This window comes from Rosa chinensis, chromosome 4 (genome assembly GCF_002994745.2).
Source record: "Rosa chinensis cultivar Old Blush chromosome 4, RchiOBHm-V2, whole genome shotgun sequence".
NCBI lineage: Eukaryota > Viridiplantae > Streptophyta > Magnoliopsida > Rosales > Rosaceae > Rosa > Rosa chinensis.
The window spans coordinates 44,517,603-44,533,377 of NC_037091.1; the positions used below are offsets into that span (position 1 = coordinate 44,517,603).

At 36.0% G+C, this 15,775-nt stretch overlaps 1 protein-coding gene across 3 annotated transcripts; it reads right to left on the reverse strand.

Annotated features, from left to right (window-relative positions):
* Window positions 1-784: 784 nt before the first annotated feature.
* On the reverse strand, window positions 785-8,307 carry LOC112197487. Of its 3 annotated transcripts, none has more exons than XM_024338193.2 (15): window positions 8,065-8,303; window positions 7,886-7,956; window positions 7,358-7,439; window positions 7,073-7,176; window positions 6,188-6,314; window positions 5,903-5,997; window positions 4,252-4,375; window positions 3,962-4,042; window positions 3,415-3,513; window positions 2,988-3,146; window positions 2,828-2,891; window positions 2,664-2,737; window positions 2,171-2,215; window positions 1,725-1,892; window positions 785-1,609 (listed from the first exon to the last, which is right to left on the reverse strand). In XM_024338193.2, exons 2-15 carry the CDS (start codon window positions 7,921-7,923, stop codon window positions 1,091-1,093), a joined length of 1,779 nt encoding a protein of 592 aa, XP_024193961.1. In that variant the 5' UTR covers window positions 7,924-7,956; window positions 8,065-8,303; the 3' UTR covers window positions 785-1,090. The 3 variants fall into 3 exon arrangements, with proteins under 3 accessions (XP_024193961.1, XP_024193962.1, XP_040374218.1); XM_024338194.2 differs by having other exon boundaries at window positions 7,886-7,974; XM_040518284.1 differs by lacking the exon at window positions 2,171-2,215 and having other exon boundaries at window positions 8,065-8,307.
* Window positions 8,308-15,775: the final 7,468 nt, after the last annotated feature.

The following is a 15,775-nucleotide window of genomic DNA, read 5'->3' on the forward strand; positions in this document are numbered from 1 at the left end:
ATGATCAGGAGAAGTGACTAAAGTGAGACAAAATGTCATTTTAGTAACTAAAGTGATTGGCAAAGTAATAGTTGAGTGACCAAAGTGATATACTAGTGACTAAATTGTCAAATGAGTTATACTTAAGTGACCACTTATAAAATTCTCCCACAAAATTCATTGTCCTGTAGCTATAAGAGAAGTTACATAGCAGCAGTAGGTTCCGCACAACATCCATACCTGAACCGGAGCAGTTCAATGGCAGTGAAAAACAGTCCTTGCGGACCTGTCTTGATTTCTCGCATCTCTCCCTTCGACAAATTTTCTGCCCCTCTCGAAAAAAAGATGGCGAGTCATAGATGCGGAGGGTGTCATTATTACATGAGCACAACATCAGTGCCTTCGCTTCCGAGTCATGCATCCCAAAGAGCGCAAAAAAAACCATGTTGTTCACAATGAGTAATTCACTTCTACCTTTTTGCTTCCACTTTGATCAGTAGCCGCCATATCTTCAATGTTTTATCCAACGAACATAAGAAAAGATATTGATCTGAGCAGGATAGAAGGAACATCACAACAAATATACTAGTTATTGTCTGCATACACTGCAGTTTCAGAGCTATACAGACCTGTCAACAGAACCAGAGTAAACCACTGCTGATCTGGATTTGAGCAATAGAGGCGTAATTGACATTCAAAACAATCAGGAGTACTTGATCTGGATGATGGCATTCGGTAATGGAGATGGGAAAAGATTGACAGTGGAAAAACCTATATCCTCATCTCATCACGCACCTACTACACATTGTTAACAAATTGGGATGGTATTGAAATATAATTTCTCACACCAGAGGCATGAGAAATAAAAAATATATATTCATTCTCCGATATGAACACTGAATATAGAGCTTCTGTAACTAAGAAATCACCTTCACAGCACCCTCTCTACTCTTTTCCTTTTTTCTCTTTCGGTTTTTGCTTTCAAGTCGAGCATTTCACAAATCATGAACCCTGACACTAGTTACAACTTACAGCTTACAAAACAATACACCAATGAAGTCTAATTGAAAACGGAAAAAGAAAAAAATAATAGAAAAATAAAGCCCTCATCCTATCGACTGTGGTTGTTTCTAAAGAAGTTGAAATCCCATCGACGCATTAAACCATCCATGACATGGCTTGCAGGGTTTTTTACCACCGTTACCGTGGCTGTTGTGTTAGCTGACATGTCGGTGTCCGATGAGCTTTGGATTTTATCTGGTGCATCCCTTTGAGTAGACGGCCCAGCACTTCCCAAGTCCCTTGTGGACATAGAAGCTTGGGATGCAGGTTTTATAGATGGTACAGCTGCGTCAGGAATTTGCTGCTCAGGTCTCGAATCATCGACCTTAACAGCTGAACTGGAAATAGATTCTGTTTTCGAGGACCCAGATTGTGCACTTGATGCGGAAGTTGATGCTGTCTCTACAGGTTCTCGCTGTTCTACCGGAGACACGGCATCATGATAGTCATCTTTTTCTGATATCTTTGAAGAATCGGGGGTATTCCCTGGTGGTTGCTCTTCTGCCTGTGGGTTTGGGTGTCTCATTTCTAAGTCCTTTAGTGACAATATCACTGCTTCCATGAACATCTGATAATGGGGACGAGTTAAATGGTAATGCATATGTCAGAAATTCAAAAAGAAAGAAATAATAATAATAATAATCCTGAATCTAGAACTCAGCTAGGCCAATCATATGACCCACCCTTTCTTCCTCCTCCACATCACTAGGAAAGCCTGCCAAGTCCTCAAGTTGGTATTCCACATACTGATCATTGTCCATTGGCGCCGGAACATGGGGGTGTCCATTTGAGAATTCAAAGCTAATCATGTCAGAAGATGATGGACAAGGATCATGATCGACTTTTCCATCCTGCACCACCATGCAGAGTTATTACTTTGAATTCTGTTAACTTCCTAGTTAAAATTCACAGATAGAGGAACTAGAACTATCAGGCACTAATGCAACAACAACAAAAATTGAGATCCACCAAGCTCGTCATAAGTCACAAGATTCACCCTTTTTATTTTCATTTAAGCAAAATATCACAGGACACTAATCAAGCATGTGCCATGATACAACTCATCTTATTAGGGGGGCAAAACTGGATTTGGAAAACAATCGAACAAGAGAAAAATGGCAAGATATACCTTAGAATGAGATTCGTCATCTTTAGATGATACACCAGAAGGAACCTAAGGGGAAAAAACATAGAATAGAGAAAAGGCAAAACAAAATTAGTTAATACATCTGAGACTTCAAAGTCCAACCCCAAAAGGCAAATACAAAGATTAAATCAACCCCTTAATTTCACATGGTATGTGTGAATTTGCCAGCAGGAGGGGATGAGATTAGCTTTTTCATACATTTACACATCCTTCTACAGATAATTTTCCCCTCCAACAAAGTTCGTGTGGGTGGCAGCACAAATTTTTTTTTTTTTTTTTGTATCAAGTAACATTTGAGCAGCCAAAATAAAAAGCAACCAGTTTTAAACACATCTAACAGAATTGTTGAAGTGACAACCTACTTTCACACTGTGTACCAACACCTCTAACAAAATTGTTTAAGTGGCAGTCTACTTTCGTATTGTGTACTATTTGACATGTGAGCAACCAATATAAGAAGCAACCAGTTACTCACATCTGTTCGACTCATGGGTCTTCTTGAGCGCAGTTGGCTAATGGCATCCTGTGTGCTGCCACTTGTTGCTGGTTCTGCAGGTAAGTAATCAATTAAAGATTGAATAAGAAAGGTTGTGTTGAAATCAGCATTTGAGAAAGAAACAATAAGGACTTTAGTCATGCCTTTAGAAGAAGCAGTTACACTTCCGTGGTCATAATCAACCTCACGCACGGTTCTCCAACTACCCTGCACGTACACCAGTCAACAATTTGGAAGTGCTCCAAACATAAAATCCCGTAGTTTAACTACAATAGAAACTTATAAACAGACAGTTTGATTTACCTTGCCGAAGTTATCATGCATGGTGTCGAAAAACGTACCCCCAACCTCATCCTCTGGGGGTTGCAAAACATTGTGGAAAAAGATATTTATAGAATCAAAGTAGAACTGAGGTCGTGGAGAGTTGTGATCTCCCTCAAACTTGATGATATTTTTATCTCCCTGAAAAAGTTCACATTACATGACAAGCCAAATATAACATTAGACTCCTGTAAAGCCAGACAACAGACGAAGAAAAACGGAAAGAGAGCTTAATTAACAAGCTCAATCTCAAATGTGTGCAAGGTTCACATACTAGATCCCTTGCTCATCATAGAGAATTGAGATTTTTAGTTTGTTTAGATCCATTTAAAAATTACATCAAACACAACAGGCAGCCATAAGATGACTGCCAACAAGCATATTATTCCAATTACTGTTGGATATATACCATATAAGCCTCAAATATACGATCTGAATGGTGGGGTTGTATAAAATCGTCCTCAATGGCATGTCCAAACAAAGCTGGAACAAAGCAGGAGCTTGCCACCTACATGAAAAGGAAAAAGAATTAAAAATTAAATTAGTGGTACTGTCCATGTGAAAATAGAGTTTAGAAAGTCCTACATCAAACTAATTAAGCTGCCTTTGACTGCAGATGATGGATTTAAGAAGCACAACTGTATTAACCTTAGGCAACTACTGTGAATGCTGAGCTATCTACTTTTAAAGGGTTTGTATATTTCAATATACTAAAATGAACTGGTATCAGAGTGAACATTTCAACATCAATTCTCTTGCATCTTTCATCACTATAACCAGTGCAAAAATGATGACAAATAGATGTCAGCCAGAAACTTTAATTGTATGAGATGAGTTTCCATTGTATGAGAAAAAATAAATATGATTAGAAACAGTCAAAAATTTTTGTTTCCAGTCCAATTTAATTAGTGACAGATTCAACAGAATAAGAAAGAAAGGATTCATCAATAAAACACCTTAATTGTGTTCAGGTTCGTTATGTCAAATTTTGCCTTTTTCTGGATAGCTCTTCGCATGTATTGGATAGCAAACTTCACCTGAAAAACAAAAACGCAAAAAGAAAGGGTCAATGTTTTATAACAGTCATGACTGTAGGGTCCTTGCAATCTATTGTTTAGTATGTCTTTTTCTTTTCTTTTTTAATACAAAAAATTGTTTTGTATGTCTGCACAACTGGTTAACAACAATTTCCAGCATCGCTTTATGCCACAGTAAGCACAATATCCTCCTATTAGTATCTACTTACAGTGAACTTCGGTAAACGAATTTTGTAGGTGTCCACAAGTTCCATCATTAAATCAACCAAATCAGAGAATGGACTGTCAAGAACAACTCCTGCGATTGAAGGGTCCTCAGCTCCATACAAGAGACTGCCAAATTGTATACAGTTAATAGCAGATTAACCAGGCCTAACAAGTACAGGATGCTAAGTTATAAGAAAAGGCAGAGTGACCAAGATGCAGAATAATAAAATTATACTAACCAAATCTGCCAAGAAAATATTCCACAAATTTCTACAGCATACCAGATAGCGACTAAACACACTCACTAGTCGCACCAAACATGAGCATATGTCTGCTTGAAAGATATGTTGGCATTGAGCATATCTCTACTACTTTTAATCCTTGAGTAATAACTTGGTCACCACGATCCAATTATTCAAGCAGAGCCTGAATTGTGTTATATTGTTCATGTCAATATCTTCTACCCACCATATAATCTCTTCAACAGTGTTTGTTATGATTTCCAAATAACACCTTTACTATGGAAGTCATGCATACCATGATATTATGGATGGCACATCAGATTTTCATGTTAAATAACATGTTGCATAAGACATGGTATTAAGCATGCATGTGTAGTTAGACAATTAGTTGCCTCCTTCCTCAGGATCAAGACAATGTCTGCAGGTGAGAATATACATTCTCAAAATCAAACTTCTCAGACTCTCAGTCAAAGAAATGAGAAACATAAAATTTCAGATTTGCTGTCTTATCTAAGCCTTCAACCAAAAGCTTCAAAACCCACTATTCTAAATGGCTAGCTCTGAAATGGGGTATTGAATTTTAAGTCATAAACTTGGGTTATAAAAAGGTCAGTGTAAAACTATAGCTAGTGCACCAAATTTTCTCTCCTCACAGAACTAAAGAAAAATAGGGTAGTTCCCAGATAACAAAACTAAGAACTGTAGGACTAGACCAATATGAACCTGGGACTAAAGAATAAGACAACAATTTGCAGTTGCCAAAAAAAAATGATAAATAAATAACAAATACTTCAAATTAATTTTATGGCACTTTCAGTTATATAGTAATTGTTGGGTACGAGTGTACAACATCCTCACAATCAAACACTTCCCCGTCCTACTTGGCAGCAACTACCAAGAGTTGAGTTCATTTGGCTCCATGGTACTTGCAATCATGCTTATCCAAGGCCTCTTAATCATCAAATCTTCTTATGAACTTGAACGCAAATGCTTTCACAAAGAAACAAACACACATAAAAACAGAGGATCTTTCTGTTATATAACTGGAAGTACCAATTATACTCCAATTTCAGAATTGCACTTATTCTTTCTTCTTCTTCTTCTTTTTTTTTTTTTTTTTTTTGGAGAAGAAATATAGATTTGATTACTGAAAAGAGGCAACAATTATACTTGTTGCATGAGGCTTGCAACCATCAAATCCTGTCTTTATGATTCAGTCATAATTTTAGCAGCGATTCAGATTTTAGAACCAAGATCTAGAAGAAATGATGAACTCAATTAATCATAACCAATTACAATCCTCTAGAAGCATCGATAAACAATTTCAGCGCAAGTAGTTCTGAAAGATCTATATAGATTCATTTAACGTATGCAAGAATAGTATAAACAATGAATACATGAATAATAATACCTCGTGACAGCACCCATTGAACGGCCCCACAGGCCAATTAAAGAGACATTTCCATCTGCTCGCAAATAATCAACTACAGTCTTCAAGTCATCCTTCTGAAAAAGTAGTTAAGAATAAGAATGTCAGATACCAATTCCATGATCAAGCATAGAAACTATATGTGTTTCATTGACAAACAACTTCAGGCCTTTATCTTCACATAAATGGCTTACTCAAGGTCTTTATATAACATACTTAAAAATAAATAAATAAAATATAAAATAAAAAGAGCTACTAAACACTTACTTCATTCCACCCCAATGTGACGTGGTCTCCACCAGAGAGCCCAGATCCTGAGAAATCAAGAGCAAAAACTGTAATATTTGAGGGCAGCAAAATAATGGCCGCTTCACTTGCATCAGCCCTGCACCCACTGTCAAAAAGAATACGTCGCAGTCGGTTATTTAAATTCATTATAAACAATCAAGCACAGTTTAACCAGCATGGACAGAAAACTATATTATACATACGTAAGACTGTAGCTATGAACTATGAGTGCCCTTTGAAGTTTAAATACTGGTTTGCAATGGATACAGGTTGTAAACAACAAAACAAAACCTGTTATGGTTGTCTGATAGGTCATGCTTTCAACTAGCAGTAGAAATGAACATTTAAGCTTTAACAGTTTATGTAGCTAATGTCAATACGGATATGTTTGGTCGATTCCCTATATAGACAACTGGCTTGTGTATGCAACAACTTTAAGACCAGCCACGAATTTTTTTAAATTATTTTTCCATAGTACATCATTCCAGAAGTAAACCTGTGGTTGGATGATTCATTCAGACCCTATATAATATGACATTTCGAGCCACTGAAAAGCACAAGGTTGCTACAATTGCCGTTAAGGATAAACGTTACTCCTATATCATAGGGTCAAAAGGAAGCAAACGCAACCCCATGTTATTGATCTACAACTAACAGTCAATCAGCCTGCTTTCGTAGTGAAGATTAAGGCCATTATTAGTTACCTAAATTCAATCCATTGAAGCAGTTGTGAATTTGACTACTGAATTGTAATAATAAATCTCACTCCTTCCAGTTCTTAAGTCAGAAAGAATGTAAGTTATGCATAAAATATCTTTCAAATAAACATAGGAAGTATCGAGTATAATTTTCAAATATAGTCACCTGTTTCCATGACAATATATGACACAGGGCAAAGGCTTTCCTTCAGGACTAACAATGGGGATGTAATGACTACACTTGAGGACATCTCCCCGACTGTTTTTAACCTGCAAGATTTTTTTTGAAGTATGATAACCACATGGCATTATCGAGTTATAAGCAGGACAGAAACTGGAGAGAAACTAATGTGCAAGATAAAAGTTTCCAAGACAAATAGTCAGCATAGTTGCACTGAACTAATTGCATAGTAAACAAACTTCCTCATTTATATAATACACAGAAGCTTACCTCCACATCCTTCCTTTGATACCATTTCCCCTTGAGTATGAACTCCTCGTCCAATAAATCATTTTTTGGGTCGTATTCAGCCCTGAAAACAAGAAATTCACTTACATTTCTAATCCTAAACAGCAAAGCAATCGCAAAAATTTGAACAGCTTAAAATTCAATAAATCTTCTGCCAAGAATCCAATACATCAATTAGAAATTGAAGTTTCAAACTTTCATTTATATAGAGTATGACGCATAGGATTGTTACTTGACATCAATATGAAGTACCAATCACATGCTTCATACTACCAAAAACAACAAAAACAGTACGAACAAATAGTTGAATTCTACTCAAGCGAACAGCTGAATTAGGCTCAGAGCCAAATAAAGGGTTTCATTTCCAATAAACCCAGAGGTGAAAGCAACTAAGATTCAAAAAACTCCAAATCCCAATTCAATCTTTTCATCATAATCTAATCCGCCAAACAAAAAAACCCATCAAGAATTCCAATCCCAGAAACAGAAAGGGTATATCTCATGATTCACCTAGGAGGCCGAATGATGAAGTTGACAAGCTGCTCCATATGGATTCAAAAATGATCTCCCTCTGAACTGGTCTGCAACAAATTCAACTCCTTTAAGCAAAATTCCAAACAAGAAAGCATCAAAAAAAAACACATGTGATTCTGAAAACAAAAAACCCAGAAAGAAAAACAAGAACCCACCTGGTGGGTGATTACGGATTGGTCAGAACAACAAGAAACAAAGAAGAAGAAAGAAAGAAAGAACCGGGCTTTGTTGTTGGGTGGGGGTGGTAAAATAACGGTGGGAGGTACACAAAAGTCTGTATGTTTCGTCGAAAACCAAAAAAGAAAGCAAAAGCTGTGAGTTTTAAAATATTGAATTTCTGCCTTCCCTGACCCGACGGATGTCTCTCTGTCTTTGCCTCTCTGGCCCTTTTCCCCTCTCGCCTTTTGGCCAACCTGTTCGCACGTGTTGGTCACGAATCGTTCGCTTGGAATACAGGGAACTATAATGGAGCCGGCTCGGGTTTGGAGGACCGGTAATTAAGTCTTCGAGAAGAAGAGATTGGAACTCTAATCTTGAAATTATAAAGATTTGTTATTGACACACATAGACCATGACAATTAGAGTTAAAAGCAAATAAAGATTGACTACATTCTCATCTTTCACATACCGTAAGTTTTACTTAAATGTTGCATGATATTTGGGTGATTAGCGTGAACAGAAGGAGCTCGAATAAGATGTATTGTGAGAGTTTCTCAATTATGTATGTATTTTCACATAAATAATTGAAACTATTATTGAGGGTTGCAATTTAGCTTGTCATTTAGAAGTTTTATCAATTTCCTAAAAAAAAAAAAAATTAGAGCAAATATTTATCAGCAGTGCAAATAGTGCCTTTTGGAATTCTGTCAACTACCTTAAAAAAAAAACAAAGACAAGATAATCTTTAGAAGATTTTATGTTCTGAAATTGGTGTGATTTGGACCTCTATTTCTTTCATCTTGAAAGGAGTAAACCAAACAAAGGCAAATAGCAAAGGCGTATAGACGAAATGGTAAAAGATCCAAGTGAGTGGGGATTCAATGGTAGCCTCCCACTTTGTATCAAAGGATGATGAATAAAGTAAACTATGTTATGATAATGACCATTTGGAAGTTGGAACGCTCATGATGTGAGGCATCACCCACCATCCCAATTTGTTCCACCAAAATATTATGTTTGTGTCAGCAAGCAACACAATTATAGTTTATTTGCCATGAAGTAATAATAGACCACCACCCTAATTCAATGGCATTTCCATTTCCATGCGAAAACGACCTTTGCCCATATTCACAAGTAAACAATGACTTAACTCCCTTAAGAAGTTTAAAAGCATCACCCAGAAGAGGGGGTTTAAAAGCATTTCCAAATTCCAATACATGTTCAAAAATAAAAAACATAAAAAGCATTTCCAATAATGTGTCAATCATATAGGCTAGGTGTAAATTTAGTAATACATATATGTGTGCGTGTGTGGCAAAATGTCTTCTTTGGCTATACACCACTTCATGCTAAGGCCGGGGTTAGGAATTCATCTAAGGATTGCTAAAAATTTGTTCTCTATTAGACTAAAGAACAACTCTAAAATCATCTAAATCATGATGGACGATTTTTTTTTTTTTTTGTGTGGCTAAAATCTTCACTAGTTTGAATTATTTATACCAAACATACACAATTTTTTTAGGAGCGAGCTATAACCTAGGGAAGCCACAATAAGCTCTGCCATCAATTGTTGCCGAGTAAAAGAAAGCAGACAAAGTAGATCGGTTGTTTTATCTTTTACCATTACGGTTGTTGTAAATGTCAAATGTTAAGAAGTTCAGCTGGTCAAAAGTCATTTGGCCGAAAAATACAACAAATGAAGAACATGCCGGTTTGGATCTCTATATTTCCTTTTGATAAATTCTACAATATCTCATATTTTTTACTTTTTTTTTTGTTTTTTTTTTAAACAATTACAGTATATCATTTTGGATGGTTCTAGTTGGACCTTCAAATTTGATATTTGGATCTCCAATTTTTTTCAGTTATTAATTGACTTTGTCAACTTATATGAAAAGATAAATAAGGACAACGAGAGAAAAATAAAAATTAAGTAAGTAAGTAAATAAATACTCTTCTTACCTCCTCCAACCAAATATAACATTCAATTTAATTTTTTTTCCCGATATTTCCTTATATTGCCTATATAGTTTTATAATTTACTTAATACAATTAAGTAAAAATAATAATTTCTATACATAGCCTATCATTTATTACAAGGGTAAATTCAAAACAATCTATTTGAAATTTTCTTAAACTAAATTAATTGAATATTATGATATAGCTATTACTCAATCTTCCAACACAATACCCTTGAAATTATTCTTTTAGCAAATTCAAAGAGGTTTCAACACATGTCAAGATCGAGAACCAACAATCTGATTAATTTTGGTGGAGGAGAGATCTACTCATAAGAGAGCAATTAATGTCATGTAATTTTGATTCATTTTTCTTTTCGTGGTTGAAGATAGAGATAAAAAGTAGAATAATAGATTATTGTATTTCATGTTCAAGGGCATTTTGATAAAAATAAGGAGGTCTACTTAGCTTTTCAAGTATTCTAAAAAGTAAATTAGAGGTGTACTATGTATGGGATGTCCAAATAGCAAATTTGGAAGTCCAACTAGAACCACTCTATCATTTTACATGTCCTTTGTTTATTTGCTATTTCAAAGAAAATTAGTGAGACCAATGTTCTTATTACTAAAGCTACTACACTTAGAGATGGTTTGAATGCTGCATATTTTTACAACTTCTCTAAAGTGTGGGTGGAGTGAGATTCTAATTCTTTATTGATTGCATTTTGGAAAAAGCTGTTATTCCTTAGCGTATCAAGACTCTGGCGGAAGACATCAAAAAGCTTGCAACTTTCTTCTATTTTATCGTATTTCAAGATATATTTCTTGAGGCTAATTTTGTAGCTGATAAACTAGCTTATTTTTTTTTAGAGATAAGGATTTTGCTGTTTGGCATAATTGTCTTCCCCTTTATGTGTTCTCAGTGTTCCATCTGAATAAGTTGGGAGAGGGTATTTGTAAAGACTTTATGTTGTAATTTGCTTACCTGTTTTCTTTCAATTAATAAAAAAAAAAAATTGTTCATGTCGGTTTGACACTGTTAATTCTGGACCAAATACTAAAACCAACCCCGTTGAAATACTGTGGAACACCATAGAAGTTTGTTCTACTTTTGTTTATTTTTGAGGTATGAGTATGACGTGACAAAAGGTACCTCTTACTACCTAGAGTGAATGAGAGCTCATTAACTCAGCTTTACTTATTAATAATTGAAAGAGGGAGCTGGGAGCAGATTAATAATTGTCACTTGCCTTCAAATCAATCATGCTCCATTGAAATCCATGATGTCATGTGTACAGAGCAATCACTGTGGCTTAGCCAACACCCCATTTGACCTGGTTGATATTAATTTGTTTCATTCTAGAACCTCTGGGTTCTGTACTATACGCAGCAGCAGCAGATGTAGAAGAACGAACATTTGGACATAAAATGAGGTACACAAGGTTGCAGAGAGGTTGGTACGTTGGAGATAAAGTCACTATTCTTTTCCAAGGAGCTGTCTATGTAATGAGGTCATGGAAACTAGACAAAGCATCGTAACCACCAAGAAAACAACAGAGGGATGGTCTAAATTTGCAACTCTTCTTTTTTCGTGAGAAAAATTTCACAAATGGTCATTTAACTATAACTCATTTGAGACTTTGGTCACTGAAGTTTCAAATATATCATTTTGGTCACTCAACTATTACATTGTCAATCATTTAAGTTACTTTGTTAATTTTTTTTTCATTAAAAAAAGGGTTAATTCCTGCTTACCCAGAAATCACATATATTGTGCCCACTTGCACCAACAAGTTTGTATTGTGCCCATTTACACAAATTTTAGAGGAAAAGACCTATAGGGATAGTCTTTTCTAAACTTAGTGTCTAATATATCATATACTGACGTTTGAGTTTAACCTTTGATTTTTCTTAGAAAAACTGTTCACACTTTTGAGAAAAACAAAACTAACCTTCAACATGCCCAAGTTTTTCACCTAATGGCTCCCTGCCTGATGGTTACTTTAACAGGCGGAATCACTGCTGCTTGTTTCTATCTTAAGCTGAGTCAATTTTTTCTAAAAAGAGAAAGTCTAAGCCTAAAAATAGTACAGGAATAAGGCAGAAACAGATTAATACTAAAACATCGTTCTTAAAATAATGACAACGTGGATGAGCGATCTGAAAATATTTATTCAAACATAATTACTGACTAAAACTTTAGAGCCTCATTCTCAGGTAAACAGCTAAGAAGTTGTTTTAGCTATTCATAAGAATGAATACAGATACTTACTTGTAATGAAAACACACTTCTTCACACTAGACAGGAAGGAAAGAGCACACTGCTACTATGGTTTTCTTACTTTTGAGAGAATATGATTCTTCTCAATTTTCGAATGCCTTATAACTGAAGCTAAAGCTCCTTATATAGGGAGCGGAACTCAAATTGAAATTCAAAACATCAAAATGTACAGAACAACACCGTGATTATCTGCTTTCGTGAGTGCTCCTGATGATGGAGGTCGGTTGGCAAAAGCAGATTCCTTTAGGTGAAATGTTTTTCACCTGCTTTCTTTTTGAAAAGCAAAAAGCAGCCTTTGGGAAAAGTCCAAAGTTACTTTCGGTGCTTTCTACACCTGCTGCTTCACATGTTCTAGTCCGTTTCTGAGTTGTGGCCAAGGACAAAGGAGTTGCTATCCATCCTGGCCATTCTGGCAGTAGTTGCATTTTCCTCGACATCTGCATCTACATACATCTTGTAGTGGTTGTCATTTTCAAACTTTTCAACCCACTATAAGCATGCCAGTGTCGAGTCTATCTCTTTTCTTGTGAGAGATATGAAAAGAACACTGCTGATTGCTTCAGGATGATCATAAGCAGTGATAATTATTTTTTCTCCTGCTGCCAGGAAAGTATTTGTTGTATCTTCTTGGATGATCTTCTTGATGTATTCGAGAGACATGGCCTTCCTCCATGGAATAATTGAATTTGGCTGGCCATTGTATCCAACACAGGCGGGCTGAAGATTTCTTTTTTGAATAATTCTCACATAATGATAAGGAAAAATGTATTCAACTTCACCATTTGTTCTATGAATCCATTCTGGTGGAGTAGATCTAAACTTCAGTCTAAGAGTACAGTAATTTTTTCTGACATTTTGACTGTGTTGATGATGATAGGGGGTAGGCCTTTGAGATCATCATTTGTTTTGGTCCATAGATTATGGACAAAACCATTTTCAACAAGCCAAAACTTGTGTTCTTGAGGATGTTCACTCTGAACATTAACTCCGTATCTTCCAACATAAGGTCCTACAACAATGAAGAGGGTTGGAGGAATACAGTCTTCTGAATTATGGCTTCCAATCTGATTATGGAATTCAAACCAATCTGATTCTTTTAGTGCTATGATAGGAACTCTAGCACTTTCTGGATCTTCAAGATAGTGATTTTTTTTCACTTCTAACAGCATTCTGCTGTACATGAACTTCTTCATTTTGTGGTCTAGCATTTTCATGGAGTTCTTCAGATAATGCGAACAGAGCTGGGAGCATAATACCACTGTTTCTTTCTTGAAAGGCAAATAAGAGGTTATCCAAGATTGCCTTCTGGTGGTAATCTAGCCTCCTGCCAGTTCTGAACACAGGATCAGCAAAGGTTCTTAATTCATAATTAAAAACATTTATAACTCCAGTTGGAGTTGGTTTGCTTTTTGGCAAAGCAGTAGCTGTCAACGGTCTTGATGAGCCTTTACCGTCTGCCGTTTGAGACGGGCTAGCCAATCCTTTACCCTGGGATTGATCAGTTGTGGTTAGTCCTTTTGGACTTAGCAGGAATCTTTTGAGGATTTTTTATTTAGGATCCTCAGCAGTTTCATGTTCTTTCCCAATTCTTCTACTTCTGGGGTTGCGACCTTCGTCGTCATCTTTTCGGCTGAACATTGTCATTTCTCTGGTTAGGGCGTCTGGAAGATAGTTCTTGTTTCCTGCAATTAATTCAACATTATAATCATATTGGTTAAGAAATAATTGCCATTTTGTTAATCTTCCTCTATCAGCAGCTTTATCAAGTTTAAAATTTTTGAAATTCTTTACTCTAGTACAATCGGTGCGGACAGTAAAGGGTTTTCCAAGAAAAGCTGGAGAATTTAAAATTATTTTCTTGACAGCCAAAATTTCTTTTTCCCCTATGGGATAATTTAGTTCTGCAGGGCTAAACTTGCCACTACAAAATTTACATATTTTTTCAACGTTAGTTCTAGGCTTTTTTGCCAGAACAACACCGGACTAGTAATTATCACTCGCATATGTTTGGAGGATAATTTCATCATTTTTCTCTGGTTGTGTAGAGGAGGTAGATTCTTGCAAAGAGCTTTTATCTGCTTCACTATTTTTTCATCATCTTCAGTGAAGTTCCATTTTCTTTTGGAACTCGTTTTAGTAGATAACATTGCTGTTAGTCTTGAGATTTTGAGAATGAAATCTCTCCCATAGATTATGACTCCTAAGAATCTCTCTAGACTCTTAGCATCAGGAATTCTATCTGGGAACTTCCAGATTTTCTCAAGGATGTGAGGTTGGAGTTTTATTCCATTCTTGATATTTATTCCTAGGAAATCGACTTCATCGAGGATAAAGAAGATTTTCTTTTCTCCTAGGATAATTCCATGCTGCACTATCAGCTTTACAACCTCGAGGTGTTTCATGTGTTCTGCTCTATTTTTGGAGAAGACAAGGATGTCATCAATATAAACGACGCAGAATTCAGCCACATGCTTGAAGATGTTGTCTATCTTTCTTTGAAAGATTGAGGAGGCTTGTTTCAGACCAAAAGACATTACTAACCATTCGTAATGTCCCTGTGGTGTTCGGAATGCAATGAGAGGAACACTCTTAAGATGCATCTTGACTTGCCAAAAACCCGACTTTGTATCGAATTTTGAAAAAACATTAGCTCCTCTGAGCTGGTTGATCAGTACTCTTACTTGAGCAATTTGATATCCGTCTTTAATGGTCTTCTTATTGACATCTCTGTAGTCAATTACCATTCTAGCTTTTCCTCGGACATTTTCTGCATGATTTCTCACGTAGAAAGCTAGAGCATGATGAGGGCTAGTGGATGGTTGAATTAATCTCTTGTTCAGGAGATCTTCAATATCTTTTCTGAATCCTTTCTGGTCTTCCTCTTTGTACTGAGGAATGGCTTTGACATGACAGATGACATTCATATCATGTAATCTTAATTCACAGACCACTGGGTGTTTTTCCCAGAATTTCTGAGGGTCTACATCAATATTTTGTTCGAATAGTTTCTTGATTTTATCAAGGGTAGGAGTTTTCTGAGACTCAAGCTTATTCTGAACGTGCTTGAGGTTATGCTCATGGATGAAACTAGCTTCTTCATCTAAACAAGCTTCTTCATCTTCTTCTTCTTCAGAAGATTCTTCAACAAGTAATTCTTGTTGTTGTTTGATTTAGAGTATCGGTTCGAATTTGGGCTTGTAGGGGGTAATATCACCACTATTCTGTTGCAATTTCTGATATTGGGTAGTAAAGTTTAGACCTACCACACTTTTTGCTTGTGTAAGCCTGTCTGCCCAGAACACACTTTCTCCTTTTCTGAAGCCTATCGCTTCTTCATCTTGGATGAATCTTTGTTGAAGAATAAAATCATTTCCCAACAAGAAATCTGATTCTTGACCTTCAGATTGCCAAAAAGTGTTGATAACAAATGTTCCTCCACCAATGGTGATATGAACATTTCTAGCTACC